The 15,556-nt window shown below is 42.6% G+C and overlaps 2 protein-coding genes across 5 annotated transcripts; both read left to right on the forward strand.

Moving 5' to 3' along the window:
- Positions 1 to 2,763: 2,763 nt before the first annotated feature.
- Positions 2,764 to 5,696, forward strand: TRAPPC5 (trafficking protein particle complex subunit 5). Of its 4 annotated transcripts, none has more exons than XM_028717264.2 (2): positions 2,764 to 2,877; positions 4,019 to 5,696. In XM_028717264.2, the coding sequence occupies exons 1-2, from the start codon at positions 2,768 to 2,770 to the stop codon at positions 4,587 to 4,589; spliced, it is 681 nt and encodes a 226-aa protein (XP_028573097.1). In that variant the 5' UTR covers positions 2,764 to 2,767; the 3' UTR covers positions 4,590 to 5,696. The 4 variants fall into 4 exon arrangements, with proteins under 4 accessions (XP_028573097.1, XP_028573099.1, XP_028573101.1 ...); XM_028717266.2 differs by lacking the exon at positions 2,764 to 2,877 and adding an exon at positions 2,903 to 3,144; XM_028717268.2 differs by lacking the exon at positions 2,764 to 2,877 and adding an exon at positions 2,903 to 3,133.
- A 1,535-nt stretch (positions 5,697 to 7,231) lies between these two features.
- On the forward strand, positions 7,232 to 12,975 carry LOC114592849 (secretory phospholipase A2 receptor-like). Its single transcript, XM_077923466.1, has 5 exons — positions 7,232 to 7,650; positions 7,849 to 7,874; positions 10,395 to 10,566; positions 12,267 to 12,343; positions 12,803 to 12,975. The coding sequence occupies exons 1-5, from the start codon at positions 7,548 to 7,550 to the stop codon at positions 12,914 to 12,916; spliced, it is 492 nt and encodes a 163-aa protein (XP_077779592.1). The 5' UTR covers positions 7,232 to 7,547; the 3' UTR covers positions 12,917 to 12,975.
- Positions 12,976 to 15,556: the final 2,581 nt, after the last annotated feature.

Raw genomic sequence — 15,556 nt, forward strand, 5'->3', positions numbered from 1 at the left:
TATGTCTTGCAAAATTCTCAGAAGCTTCCTTTAGCTCAGAGACCACAAGCCATAAAAGGTCTACACATCATGACTCTTCTACCAGCCCCCTCAGTTCCTTAACCCTGCTTAGTGTGTATTGCTGGGAGGGGAGGGCGAGCAGCCTTAGCTGCTTTTAACTTGTTTTTCATTACCTTATATGTAAATCGCCTTGAGGCAGTGGTTTAGAATGTGATTATTAATAAATGAAATACAATAATGGTGAGCCATCTTGGGCTAGTCATAGCACAAAGCAGATCAGTTTCGAAGCAAGCTGAGTCACTAAGGGGCAAAGAAGAGGAAAGGAAGAAAAAGGCTATGGGACATGAATTATCACCAGTCATCAATTTATATACCACTTACAAGTTTCCAAGCAATTAAGACAAAATAGCCTCCCTGACCTTGTACAGACAATTCTGCTTCCGCTCTAAGTAACATGGAACTCTGTGACAAACCTTATTACAAAGTTCTGGCCCTGTTGGAACAAGAGACACCAGGATTCAAACTCAGACACCAAATGTTATATTCTGTGGTTTTAATGTTTTAGTTGTTGTTAAATTTTATGAGCCATCTTGGGTCGATCTTTGATGGACTGGAATGCAAGTTATTAAAATAAAAGTAGTAGTAGTAATAGAGTGAGAGAATTAAACATTATTTATTTAATATACCGTTGCTCACCACCCAAATCTCCAAGCAGCGTGAGATTCCAAGAGTTCCAGGCACCAGGTCCATGTTTCGTTTTGGAAATGAGGCACAACGGAGATTGTGGTGTCTTCATCATATAAGGTTTATTTACACATATATACAACCTGAGCCTATGATGGAAGGGGTCACAACATGAACACCCCAAGAAGGTTTTATTTCTCCCATAGCCACAGCCTTCATTCAAACAGAAATCAACAACTGTGCTCTGATCCTCTAGTTTGCTGCCTTTTGCAACCTGCAACATCCCCCCCCCCCAGGTCACATCATAGCCCACTGTCAACTCTGACTTTTGTTCTTCTAAATTTCTCAGCAATAGAGGAGGGTCCCATCCATTTACCATCTGGCACAGAACCCCCTCTCCATTGCTTTCTTAATGGCTCATCATCTTCCCTTTATTTTCTTAATGGCCTGTCTGGCTTTAACCCTTGCTGGATCCAGGGGTTTGGGAGGCTTGATTAAAGTTGAATATAAGAGCATCCAAAAATGGCAAAGCTGGTCCTGTAGGGAGAGTACTGTCCCATCCAGAACAGGCTAAGCACCTTCTCCCTGAGAAAATTAAACAGGAATCCTCAAAACCTCCATCTTGTCAGAATTGTGCTTCAGATTATTGGTCCTCATCCAAAGCAGGCTATTACTGATTTTAGGCACCAATTCAGCACTTGAGCTGCCACCCAGAATATGCTGCTATGAAAGCCCTACACCGTAACCCTCTTGTGAGGAGTGGGTAACTTGGCTTCACAGCAGGACCATCTGATGACCCTTAACTACTGGGCAGGAATAATCATATGACGAAGCCTCAAGAAGTATGTAGGACCCAGGCCATTTAGAGCTTTATATGTTAGAGCCAACACCTTGAATAGTGTATAAATACCGGACACCAGAGAAAGATGAGGATCATGAAGCACAGAATTTTTAAAAATAAAGAAAAAGCTTAATTCGATCCATTCTTCTTGATGCCCCAGTCTAATATGCTGCTAATAATTAGTGAAGATTTTCTCTTTCTTGAGGAGCAGAGGTGGGAATACCTTCACAAATAAAACAATGCTCTATCCTTCTCCAGGTACATGAAGACTGGCTCAGATGCCAACAAACTGAACACCTACGATATACGATATCTTTATTGTCATTGTCCCATGCAGGACAATGAAATTGAAAAACTGCATAAAACTACATAAAACGACATAAAAACTACATAAAACTACATAAAAACTACCTCAGACTTTGGAAGTTCCAGACATGGCCAACCCTAAAAGAAAGTATGGATGCTCCATCCAGTTACTGAATGCAAAGTAACTGTGTGTTTCAATCACTTAAAAACCACTGCAACTATTTCCAGAGGGGTCAGCTGTGTGTTTGATGCAGCAAAATCTAAGAGTTTTGAGTCACCTTAAAGACTGTAACCGGACGTGGGTGGCGCTGTGGGTAAAACCTCAGCGTCTAGGACTTGCCGGCTGCATGGTCGGCGGTTCGAATCCCCGCGGCGGGGTGCGCTCCCGCCGTTCGGTCCCAGCGCCTGCCAACCTAAACGGCGTTCCGTGTGCTGCGCTGGCTCGCCAGATGCAGCTTGTCACGCTGGCCACGTGACCCGGAAGTGTCTGCGGACAGCGCTGGCTCCCGGCCTATAGAGTGAGATGAGCGCACAACCCTAGAGTCTGGCAAGACTGGCCCGTACGGGTAGGGGTACCTTTACCTTTACCTAAAGACTGTAACCAAGGTGCTACGGCATACTAAGAACGAATGCTTATGCCAGAATACGTTTGTTCCTTTTTAAAATGCCTCAAGACTCTCTACTCTCTCTATATGTTTGATATTCCCCCACCCCGCGCTGAAATCACTGCAATGCCAGCTGGCCACTAGAGGGGCACAAAGCACACACCATGCCTTTCTACATTTTTTCTAACCAGCGAGAAAAGCTGCCTTAACCTCGCCAGTACTCTTTCCTTTAAACGGGGAAATGAGGGGCGCATGCGTATAACTGCCTTTTGCCATAGAGGTGAGACCGGAAATCCAGCTGGGCGTTCATCGTGTGATAACCATAGAGCACATGACAGGTTGCCACGGTGATTGCTCAACCTTCCAAGCCACAACCTCTGCCGTTTACGCTGAACTTCTACCAAGCCCTGTTTTCTTCCGTAGTTTGGTACAGACACGCAGGTTGTTATTACCAGCCTTATAATATTCCCTTAGGTTCAACTCGAGCTCCGAGGAAACGCTCCGTTTTAGCTCATTCTCATGGAACGATGGTCGCAAGGCCGCCTAGGCCACCGTTTCGTTACCATGGTGACGCTTCCGAGTCTTCGCCACTTCCGTTAGCGGCGTTCGATTCTCCCCGCCTCTTTTGCAACGGCCGTAAAGATTGCCGTACAGGCGGAAGGTGAACATCGCTGCGAAAGAGTGATAATTTCACACAGTAGGTAAGAGGTATGAAGAGCATTTGGGCTCAGTAAAAGTTGGCGGGGAGGCAGAGGAAGCATTATTGTTATTGCCTTCCCCTCTTAATCTCCGTGATTCCTCCTGGTTTGCAGGAACAGTGGGAGGGGGAAGGTCCCCTCTAAAGGTCTGGTGGCGTCCCAGGTGCAGCTCTTTCGTGGTGCAAAGTGGGGTTGTGTCTCGTATCTGGCCTATAAATGTAAACAGGTTTGATATATGGCTTATCGGACATGTCTTTTCCCAAGCCCCGGGAACTGCAATTAGCAGGAGTGCTAAATTGGTAATCCTTTCACAGAACTTCAATTCACATAGGATAAAAAGAGGCTTGCAATAATAAGTTTCCATTTGTGGCATAGACTAAAGGATCCTGGAGTTTCAAGTTTGTTATCTTTGTAAGTCACTGTCACCATTTCAGGGGCTGCTAGGCTTAACTACCAACTACTAGCTATGAACTACTCGGCCCTTTTTTGTAGAGAAGGTGATCAAGCATCATTATTTTGGTTGCCTTTTTTTCTCAGATATGCATATCTTGTTATATTGTGGTTTTACTGAATGCTTTTCCCAAGCATCTGAATGTTATACGTTTATAGGAATTATCACATTTTACCTTCACAAAAATCTGTGAATTATGTTAGGCTGGGAGGTGATGGCTAGCCCAAAGTCACCTAGTAGGGATTTAAACTTAGGCTGGCAATACCCAGATTCAGCGTCCTATCCACTTCCTTGTACTAGCTTATATGTCTGTCCTCCCGTGCAAAATAAATATCATTTAGAAGTTGCTATATAAAGTAGTGCCCCATTTGAAATGCAGTTGTGCGAATTCTAGAAAGGTGCTTATTACCCTTTTAATTTTCTTTCTTAATAGCATCATGGACGCACGTTTTACCCGTGGAAAGTCTGCTATCCTTGAACGGTCACTCACCCGACCCAAGACTGATGTTAGCCTCAGTGCCTTTTCATTATTGTTTTCTGAGATTGTGCAGTACTGTCAGAACAGGGTCTACTCTGTTTCTGAGCTTCAGAACAAACTTTCTGAGCTAGGTCAGCAGGTGGGTGCTCGTATCCTGGATGTGTTGGTGATGCGGGAGAAAAATGGTAAGAGAGAAACCAAGGTCATCAACATTCTCCTGTTCATCAAAGTTACCGTATGGAAGGCTCTCTTTGGGAAGGAGGCTGACAAGCTGGAGCAAGCCAATGACGATGACAAGACTTACTACATCATTGAGAAGGAGCCTCTTATCAATACTTACATTTCTGTTCCCAAGGAGAACAGCACACTCAACTGTGCTTCCTTCACAGCTGGCATCGTGGAGGCTATGCTCACTTGCAGCGGCTTCCCTGCCAAGGTGACAGCCCACTGGCACAAGGGAACCACCCTCATGATCAAATTTGATGAGTCAGTAATAGCACGTGACAAAGCCCTGGATGGCCGCTGACTGCTTCATTTGATTTAATCTGGATTGTTTGTGTCTGTGTGTATGTATATGCATATGCATATACACACACACTTTGACAGTATCCTAAAATAACTACCCTGACCATGCTTTGTGCATGGTAAGGGAGAACCAAGTGGCATCGGAACAAGTGACTGTGTCCCATATACTGATGGTAAATGTTTCTACAGCATTTGTACTGATTACACAGGACCACTTCTGCTTCCAGAAATCTACCCTTAATTCTGTTGCTTGACTCTTGGTGAAGGCTTGAAGAGGGAATGCAGTTCACGTTCCTAGCCAAGAGATAACACAGTCTTGGTTTGCATATGAGCTATGTAATTTGATGTAAAGATTCCTCTCATGCTGTTGTATTTGTTTTGTTGTTACCCCTCTGACATTACCACTAGAAAAGCACGGATGAAAGGTTATTGCTAGGCTGCCAGCTTTGGAATGAGCTAAATTGTCTCTACTCATTCTGTTGCTGCTTCTTACCTAGTGCCTATCAGTTATTATTTAACTTTGCAGTCTGCTTGCTGTCTTGCCTCTAGGAATGAGCTGCAGCTGCCTTAGCAAATCAAGTGAAACCCACAAATTACATTACCAGTTTGCTTAAGAGTGGCTCAGACTTTCAAATGAAGCACTTTAAGTAAAAAGCTCAAGGGCAGGGGTAAAACACACCAGAACCGGTGAGAGCTTTACCTGCTTCTGTAAAATACACTGTTCACTGCCCATGTTTCTTCTTTGAATACTTGTCTCCACACCTGAAGAAAATATCTAAGAGTTGTAAAGACTCCTTTGATAGTTATTCCAAGAGCTGTTCTTACAGGGCTTTCCCTCAGCATAACTGGTCCTTCACAGTGTTTCCTGTTTGCCCTGTGAAGCGAGGAAAGTGATGTCACCCCCAAACTAAGATTTCTCTCTCTTTTCCTTTTTTAAAAAATGCTAAAATAAATTAACTAAAATACCAAGAATATACTGTTGAAAGATATTTTATTGCAGAAATCTCATCTAAACCAGTCAGTTTCAAATCATTCCATACAATGAAGATGCTAATGGTTTTGAAGAATTGTTTACCTGGTTAATAAATTCCATAAAGTAATCCATTAAGGATGTTTTTGTCTGTCTCTCTCTCAACTTCATTTAGTGTGTTGTTCCTGTTCTGTGCACAGTCCATTTTGTGTGACTGTAATAGTGTTCACATTCTTCCAAATAGCATTGAATTGTTGGGCTTATTTTTATTATTATTATTATAAAGATGTAAGTGAATTTATTAGTTTTTTGTCATAAAATTTATTTTTGGATAGTGGAAAAAACTTCAAAGTCGTTTACAAAAAGAATAAAACAATAAAATTTATTGGTAATAACAATTAAAACAACAATTTAAAACATTCAAAAAACTAAAACCAGCAATAAACCAAAAAGCACAACAGCATTCTAGATATTTGGGTAGACTTCGCTAAACAATGTTTTAGCAGGTGCTGAAAAGAGCGCTGTGAAAGTGCCTGCCTGATATCAATAGGAAGGGAGTTCCAAAGTATAGGTGCTGCCACACTAAAATAACAGTTTTACAAATGCAGAATGGGTATTATGTGGCACCTGTAACAGTGCCAGTTTCTCAGTTCGAATTGGTCAAGTGGACCTATATGGGGTAAGGTGATCTTGCAGTTAAACTAGGCCCAAGTTATTAAAGACTTTATATACTAATAGTAACACATTGAACCTGGCCTGGTGGCAAATCAGCAACCAGGGCAGATCCCTGAGTGCAGCTGTTGTATGCTGACAAAGTCTCACCCCTGGCAGCAACTGGGCTGCAGCATTTTTGCACTAACTGCAGCTTCTGGATCAAGTGACTAGGGAAGCCCCACATAGTCCATTGTCTTGAGGAAATGTGGTCACACTTTCCCAGTCTAGGAATGGTTGCAGCTGTTGAACCAGCCACAGTTGGTAAAAGGCACCTCTAGCCACTGAGGCTGCCTGAGCCTTCAGGGATACAGCTACCTCCAGAAGAAGTGGTATCTTGCATCATAACTCATTTTGGATAAAAACCGTCAAATCGATGCTGCTTAAAAGTGGGAGAAGTTACAGTTGATTCAATGATTCTATTATTCTGTACTTACAATTCCAAGAGTGGATTCTTGTATATGCTGCTTGATCACTCTCAGATGTACTAGTTCCTTCCTCTCCCCATGCAGTTCATTAGAAAATTACTAAATAAGATTACTAGTCATGGAACGTAACGAATGACCACTTTTATGCATTCTTACTAAAGCCTACATAGGATTGCAGACTTCTACCAGTGTTAACAGGGTTTTTGCTCATGGTCTTTTGATCTACTGATAAGGGTGCTTAGGATGGCTTTTATTCACCACCAAAAGCTGGAAACTTATCTTGGAACAAATTGAGCTTTTCCTGTAATCAGATGCTGAGTAGGTAGGAGGTGCAACTCATGGTACAAATGACTTGATGGTGAAAGTAACAACTAAATTGTAAACTGCTTCCATCTAATAAGAGCCACTTCTGAGGAGGTGTTTGGCTTGTGGAAACAGGAACTTAAGTGCAAAGCACATCCATATAGCTTTAGGAGACCACACAACTTTTCTCCCAGCAGAGAAGTGACTGACAGCAGGGACACATTCTGAACCAAAGTAAGGCATGTTACATTTTAAGTGCTACGTAGTTGCAGAACTGCAATGCTTTAAAGTGTCCACAGCATCGTTGCAAGGGAGGTGCACAAGGGGAAAAAACAGAACAACAAATTGTGCTTTCCCTTGGCTTTTACCAAGTAAACAAGAAGACTTTCCCCTACCCCAAGCAGCGAGGTGGTGCTAAGGGTGGGCATTTAGGGGCCTGACTCATTTGTGGCTTGCTAGATAGAAGCCGATAGTGACAGAAAGGAAGCACAAGTGGCTGTGTTGCATCTGCCCCAAGAACTCTGACTTGGAGCAGCCTTAACCTACCATGGATGACGGCTATCAGAATGAAGACTACTACAATGACGATGTGTCAGAGAAAATATCCCACACTGAGGAAGTGCACTCGGAGTTTGAACCTACAAAAGCAGGTAACGGGGAGAATGAGAAGAAATTCTCAAAGGGTTGCTCTGGTTCTGTAATAAGGTGTTATGTTCACACAACAGAAGCAAAATAAAGGAGGTGCCCTTATCTAGGGAAGGTGTCTTATTCCGAAGTGAAATTTGCAACTCTATGCACTATGCCATGTAGCCACAGTTCTCCAAGAGCAATAAAATTTCTTGCTGCAGAACTCGGAGGTTATTGTGGAAACATTGTAAGAAACAGTCACATTTTTCACTACAGTTTAGTTAATGTCAGCTGCTTTTTGCTAACGTTTGGCTTGCTGTATAAACTTTCTTAAAATGTATATCTGCTAAAAAGTGTCAGCTCTTATATATCAAAACTTTTTTTCTCAATTTTTAGATATGTGTTCCAAAGGGCTCAATTTTCAAGAGTGAGGGCTGGATGGTGGAACCCCTGTCCCACAGTGGGCAAAAGTTAGAAGCAATGTCTATAGGGAGACTACTAGTCAGCAGCCATCAAATTGACTGGAAAAGGAGCAGTTTAGTATATCTGGAATCTCGTGGTACCTCCAAAAAGTAAATCAATACATTAAACTGAATTTGGGGAGAAATATTTGTCAAAGTGAAGAGGCTGACCTGAAACATTGGTCAGGACTAGTGATGGGGGTGGGGAAAGAAACTTGATTAAAGCAACCATATTACTAGTTGATTCACGTTCTCCAAGGCTTATGTCTCACTATCCCCCAAAGACATTTCACTCAAACCAGGAGGCTCCAGAAGGTAGCCCTAGTATTGCCTATACTAATACGCTCTTAATAAAATGCAATACATAAATGTTATAAATGTAGGAAAAAAGGTAAAGGTAAAGGGACCCCTGACCATTAGGTCCAGTCTCAGACTCAGTCTCAGTCAGTTTTATTGCACATAGCCAAAGGCTGCCGCTATGTACACAGAATTATTTGACAATTAAAAGAAATTATACTGAATTGGTAAAAAAAGACTTAAAACATTTGTATTATTAAAACAATACATACTCTAAACAAAGCTATAAAAGTACCCCAATGTACAAATAAAAACATTAAACAATAAAATTCATAAGCTAAAATCATCACATGGTCACTAATGTTAAAAACAGTATCAATTAATACAGTGTGCAATTTATACTCAGAGTTTGGTGACAAAGATAGAGCATAGCCTGAGGTAGATAGATGGGATCAAATAAATTCATCTCCTTTACAGTTAATGGCTACCTTGGCTATATAATTTGCTCTAATTTTCCTAGCAGCAGTTGCAAAAAGTGCTACCCGCCAGGTCACATACTTATCTGTGTCTGCAAAGAGATATAACATCATGTCAAGGGGGTTCTGGTCAGGGGACCCTGTCATTATAGGTACCAAAAATCTTTTTCTTGCATCATGTGGCCAGCATGACTAAGCCACTTCTGGCGAACCAGAGCAGCGCACTGAAACGCCGTTTACCTTCCTGCCGGAGCGGTACCTATTTATCTACTTGCACTTTGACGTGCTTACGAACTGCTAGGTTGGCAGGAGCTGGGACCGAGCAACGGGAGCTCACCCCATCGCGGGGATTTGAACCGCCAACCTTCTGATCAGCAAGTCCTAGGCTCTTTGGTTTAACCCACAGAAGCCACCAAAAGGGCTATATTCTCATTGGTTTGTGTTACAGTTTCTTACCTGTGCACTGTAGAAAGAGAGGGCTGGATGTGCACCCATTCAGGGTGCAGCTAGACCCTTTCATCCAGAAAGTCACAAAGCAGACAGTATCTTAAAAGTGCTCTTTCTTCTCTGTAGACTCAATGATTTTGGACCAGGGATATGAGAATGCTGAGCCAGAATATGAGTACATCGGGTTTTCTGGCATACAGATGAGAAGGCTACCAGACAACAGAGGGAAAGCAGAGCCAGGTGAAAGGTTCAATGAACTTGACAAATGATATTACAAACTTTTCTAATGTGCTTGGAAAACTCTGGGAATATGCTTGTGCAATATATGAAACTGTCAGGGACTGGGCAGAGGAGGAATGGTGGAGTCTGCCTCCCTAGCCTGACTCTTCCAGAGAAGAGGAGGACTGTTTAGAATTACAACAGGGATTTGAGGGAGGTCATAGCTCAGAGGCAGATGAGGGGGAAAGTTGAGAAATAATGGGAGAGGAGGAGGAGGAGGAAGTACCAAGAGGGTGACAGCAGATGGACTCAGTGTCTTTAGAAAGCATTCCAGACACACACACCCAGAACCCGTCGAGCCTTGAAAGTAGGAGAGCCAGAGCTCAAAGGCACTTGTCAGCACCTGTAGAGGTGATGAGGATGACGAATAAGGAAGTGGGAGAGATGGGGTGGGTGTGTGGAGATTCACTTGGGACAACGCCATTATCCAAGAGACTGGGTTCTAAAGCCTCTCTCTGTAAATACTGAATAAAAAGCGGATGGCAAGAACATTCCTTGCCTTCTTTATATGTTCTTGGGTAAACCGGCCATGGGAGTTGCTGGCAGCAGCCTGACAGAATCAGACTTTTTCAATTCAAACTGTAATCCCTTAAAATGGGTGGTGAACCTAAAGCCTGGGGGTCAAATGTGGCCCGGCCCTCAGGACACTCACGGAGTCATGCTTCCTCCCCAGGCCACAGTCCCTGCTTTTTAGCATCCTTGATTGCTTTTCCTGGCTGGAATTTGTCCTTGAACTGTGCTAATGCCTCTTGCTTGCCTGCAAGATTTCTAGTTCCTGAAATTTTCTGATGCTCCTACAGCTTCTAGGTGGCTTACTCTTCTTTATTTGCAGCACTGTATACATTTGAGGATGACAAGCGGGGACCTTTCGTCAGGAAACCCGTCAGCATCTTCTCACTTCTGCTGCTCTGCTCCCTTATCATGGTGAAAGCTGCTTTCGTGATGACATCTGTTAGATGTAAGTCCATATCTGGAGAAGGCTAAATCTTTTTTTGGTTATTACTTCTGTGAAGCTTAAAGCATGATGCACGTTTAAAGCATGGCACGCATGCACCCATCTTTTAAATATCTAACACCTCTCAATTCATTTTATTTAAGAAATGCCAATTGCATACAGCCATGTTACGTTTTAAATGTCTAAAAACTCCAACACACACACACACACACACACACACACACACACACGATTCCTTTCTTAAAAGTATACATTGACAACCTGCATTCAGCTACAGAAATCTGAGGACAAAATAGACATAGAATCATAGAGTGAATGAAGGCCTCAGGCCACCTCCTTCTACTCAACTCAGGACATCCAGAGTTAGAACATCCATAGCAGTTGACTCTCCAGCCTCTAACTGAAGACCTACAATGGGGGAGAGCCCACCACCGCCCTTGAAAGCTGGTTCCACTGCCAAACTACTCTTACCATCCAGAATGTTTTCCTGTTGTTCAGCCAAAATCTTTCCTCCTGTAACTTCAGCTCACTAGATCTGGTCCCGCTTGCTGAGGCAGCAGAAAATGAGCTTCTGTGTGACAGCCCCTCAGGTATTGGAAGAGTGCCACATTTTCCCCACCAATTCCCCAAATTAACCAAATCAAACCAGGATGAATATACCCAGTTCGTAGTTTACACCTTCCTTTCTTCATTTATTTATTTATTTTCCACATCCCTAAATACAGTAATACCTCATGTTACAGACGCTTCAGGTGACAGACTCCGCTAACCCAGAAATAGTACCTCAGGTTAAGAACTTTGCTTCAGGATGAGAACAGAAATCGTGCTCCGGCGGCGCGGCAGCAGCAGGAGGCCCCATTAGCTAAAGTGATACCTCAGATTAAGAACAGTTTCAGGTTAAGAACGGACCTCCAGAACGAATTAAGTTCTTAACCCAAGGTACCACTGTATCTTCATTAGCCAGTGGTCCTCACTGAACCCATTTTATTGTCTGTATAACTTTCTTGGACATGGTTATCCAGATGAGGTCTGACTAGTGCAGAATAAAGTGGGATTATGAATTCGCATGACTTGGAAACTATAGGCCTGTTAATGAGGCTGAAGATTTCCTTAGCCTCCCCCCCCCCCTTTTTTTTTTTTGCAGCTGAATCACACTGTTGAAATGCATCAGTTTAAAATCATTGCTGATTAGCTGATACTTACTGCAACTCACTTCACAATATATGAGAAAATCAGAAATCCTATCTGGAGGGTTGTAAGAACCCCAGAACAGTGTGCAGGGGGAGGAGAGGGGAGATTTTTCTACCTGGTAAGCTGAAATACTTGCACTGATGTCTTTCTTGACTTCTTCCTCATTATGGTGAAAGTAGTGAGGAAAGCGGCACACCATCTTAAGGTCAGTGGGGTATGTGGGTTGAATGGGAAACCTAAATACCACTTTTGGATTTCCAAAAGGGAGCAGGTCCCCATGTCTCTGCTGTCACACTATCATGTGATTAACTATCATATGATTAAAAACTCCTAGATATTGTATCATTTGCTGAATGTTCATGTAGTATGTGACACCAGTCATAGAAATATCGGATGAATGACCAGTGGAACATTTTGGATGCACTTGCTGTGGGATATATTGTTTAAGGCTCCTTATCTTGCAGGCTTTTCAGTGTGTCCAGATGAATGGGTAGCATTTCAGGAGAAATGCTATTACTTTCCCATAAAAACAGGAAATTGGGGTGAGGTCAGAAGCTTCTGCCGATGGCTGGGTGCAGATCTGATGATAATTGACAACAAAATGGAACAGGTGAGTCTCTCCTGTCCTGACTCTCTCATCTAAGATGTGGAGATTCAGAGACTGTTGCATAGGACACCCTCTCCTTGCTAGGTAGAAATTACTGCAAGCAGGCAAACAACAGATGGCAGAGAACTGCTTTCCCATAAAAGCCAGTCCTATGCCCTGATCTGAAGTTGAGACTTAAGTATAGACAGGAGAGAAATTGGATTGAGTTCACACTTTCTGAAACAATATATGAACCAAATTCACATTTCCCGAAACAATATGTGAACCAAAGTGCTGTCATCCTTTAAGATTTGCATTTCTCTGAATTTTGCAATGCAATCCTTGTAATGTGTACAAAACTATATACTAGGATAAACAGTGTATGTAAATGAATATATTACTGAAAAGAACATGCAAAAGTGCTTGGCAAAAATATTGGGCAGCAGGTAAGGAGTAATTTGATTCTGTTTTCATTTTGTCTAGGACTTTCTAATTTATAAAATGGATTCCACGAAGAATCTGTGGATTGGCTTGCATTATGCAGAGGGTGTACCAGGGTGGCAATGGGTGGATGGTACAGAGTTGACCTTTGAGTGAGTAGAATTCTTCAATGCATCATCCTTTATCTTTACACATTGAGACTGAGGCTCAGAAAGCTTTAATTTGGAAGTGTGTTTCCCATAATACGGACAGGAAACAACATATTCACACCAAACCAAACCTTTAAAGCACTCTTATACTTTATCAGTCATGGATTCACCCAGAGAATCCTGGGAGTTGTGGTGTATTAAGTGTCTCCTAACAGCTGTCAGCACCCATGGCAAAGAATTAAATGTAGGGTGTTGATGTGACCAGTGTATATATGGTCCGTATGGAGGTGGATGTTACATGGAGTGCCAGCTTGGCTAAAAGACTCCCATGTTAATTCTCCTTCTTCCATCAGGTGTGGAGCGATAAAAATGGGACTGGGCCAGTATCCCTGTGCTGTATGTGGTGCTTTGATCAGCCGATTGTCAGGGTTTTAGTGTCTAACAATGGGTCATATGATGTCATTGTGATGCCAGGTGATTGACAGGCGTCCAGCCCTACCCACCTGTCACACTTGGCCTGTGGGTGGAGGAGATAAGGATTCAACCCCCTATTTATATCCTATTCCTCACCCCTGGTCTTTAGTCTAAACAGCAGCTATTTGTATTTATTAGATTTTATAGGTGGTAGATAAAAGCATGAAGGGCATAGCAGGAAACTTGGATGGAGAAGAAAGAATATGGATCCTGCTGCCACCAGAGCCATTGAAGTAAACAGTACTTCAATATAAATGACAAGTATGTTTGATGTTTGATCTGGGACTGGCTGTGTGAAAGCAGCACCATCCTCTTTGGTCAATGTGATGTTCTCTTCTTCACATGCACCACAATCTTAGGCATCTTTATTTAGAAGTCAGTACCACTGTGTTTGGACGCGGGTGGCGCTGTGGGTTAAACCACAGAGCCTAGGACTTGCCAATCAGAAGGTCGGCGGTTCAAATCCCCGCAACGGGGTGAGCTCCCATTGCTCGGTCCCTGCTCCTGCCAACCTAGCAGTTCGAAAGCACATCAAAAGTGCAAGTAGATAAATAGGTACCGCTCCGGCGAGAAGGTAAACGGCGTTCCGTGCACTGCTCTGATTCGCCAGAAGCGGCTTAGTCATGCTGGCCACACGACTTGGAAGCTGTACGCTGGCTCTCTCGGCCAATAAAGTGAGATGAGCGCTGCAACCCCTGAGTCAGTCACGACTGGACCTAATGGTCAGGGGTCCCTGTTTAAGGGAGATTTCCTCCCGGGCAAAGTGTTCCTAGGATTGCGGTCACCTGCAGTTGATCCTACTGCTCAGAATCTGCAGAAAATTCGAGGCCAGCAGCTGTTTCTTTCCCAACTTCAAGCTCTGTCCCCTGTCATCACCCTGCTGGTATGTGACTCACGCTGTTTTATCTTTTTCAGAAACTGGGAGACGCCCGATAACATTCAACTTACCGACAAATATAATTATAAGACCCATTGTGTTCTTACTTCAGATGAAGCCTCAAAGGGCAAGTGGAACAACATTCCCTGTGATAAGCTCCATCTATCTGTCTGTGAGAGGGACAAGGAGGTGACCTGCGTTCTGCAGTCTCCACTTTCACCCCACTGAAATGATTTGCTTTATTTTTATTCCATAGAAACAATTTTAAAAAAAAGATAATTATACAAAGCAAATACAGAAGAAAAGCAAAAGCAACTTGTAGCAAGGACATACACCAGTCAAACAGATGTGTCACTGCTGTGAAAACACGTGCTCTATTCCTAACAGTATTTCATGAATTGTTTCCATTGTATTAAAAATCAACAACTGCAAGGTGAGACAACCAACCAAGTATTCCCCAAAGCTTGGGTTAAAAGGTGTGTCTTGTTAGAATCCTAGAAACCAATTCAAATACTAATTAGACTCAGGCATGCTGTTTATATGAGGCTGGTTATCCCACAAACTGCCTCTCAAGCAAATGTAGCAAATGCATGCACAATTAACGACCCACTCAGAGTCCCATCTTGACTTGAAGGTTTTCAGAACTGTCTCTTGGTAGTGGCTTGGTCAGAATATCAGCTGTCATTTCTTTGGTTTGACAATACACCACAATTCAACATGTCTGTCTTGTATTACCTAATGCACATGGTAGTTTTTAACCCTAATGTGTTTAGTTCTTGCATGTAGCTTTTCTTTGTGATAATTTCAAACAGCTTTAATTGTGCTCCATCAACTGAACAGGTTTCTGCATACACAACCCAAAGCCCATAGTTAGTTGGTCAGTTAAGACCAGTTCTCTACATACCTCAGTTGTACCTATATACTCTCTTTCTTGGAAAAAGCTGGTAGCTATGCATGGCTCCCAGCTCAACAAAATATACATGCAAGCAAATTTTCCTAGCTAGAAGATTTACACAGCCTGCATGTCTTTGTTAACACAAAGACCGCATGATCCTTTTGTAATGAAACCATATTCTTTTCCTTTTAAATTGTTTGGAACCATTTTTCTTCTTTATTTTTACTTCTGATGGACAGAGACTTGTTTACTGTAACTACTGAAACTTTGTAAGTAAAATCTTTATTTATTTACAAAACAAGGTGTCTGTGATTTATTCTAGCCTACGTATTTTTGTGGGGACCATTGGTTTAAAGGTGGATGAAGGCAGATGCAGAATCTAACTGAGTTTTAATGTGCTT

Source organism: Podarcis muralis, chromosome 2 (assembly GCF_964188315.1).
Source record: "Podarcis muralis chromosome 2, rPodMur119.hap1.1, whole genome shotgun sequence".
NCBI lineage: Eukaryota > Metazoa > Chordata > Lepidosauria > Squamata > Lacertidae > Podarcis > Podarcis muralis.

Excerpts from the sequence above, each read along its gene's own strand:
- TRAPPC5 (XM_028717264.2), top strand. The coding sequence starts at position 2,768 with ATGACAGGTTGCCACGGTGATTGCTCAACCTTCCAAGCCACAACCTCT. Across the intron at positions 2,878-4,018 it reads AGTTTGGTACAGACACGCAG|CATCATGGACGCACGTTTTA; the intron begins GTTGTTATTACC and ends CTTTCTTAATAG.
- LOC114592849 (XM_077923466.1), top strand. The coding sequence starts at position 7,548 with ATGGATGACGGCTATCAGAATGAAGACTACTACAATGACGATGTGTCA. Across the intron at positions 7,651-7,848 it reads GTTTGAACCTACAAAAGCAG|AACTCGGAGGTTATTGTGGA; the intron begins GTAACGGGGAGA and ends TTCTTGCTGCAG. Across the intron at positions 12,344-12,802 it reads TTGACAACAAAATGGAACAG|GACTTTCTAATTTATAAAAT; the intron begins GTGAGTCTCTCC and ends CATTTTGTCTAG.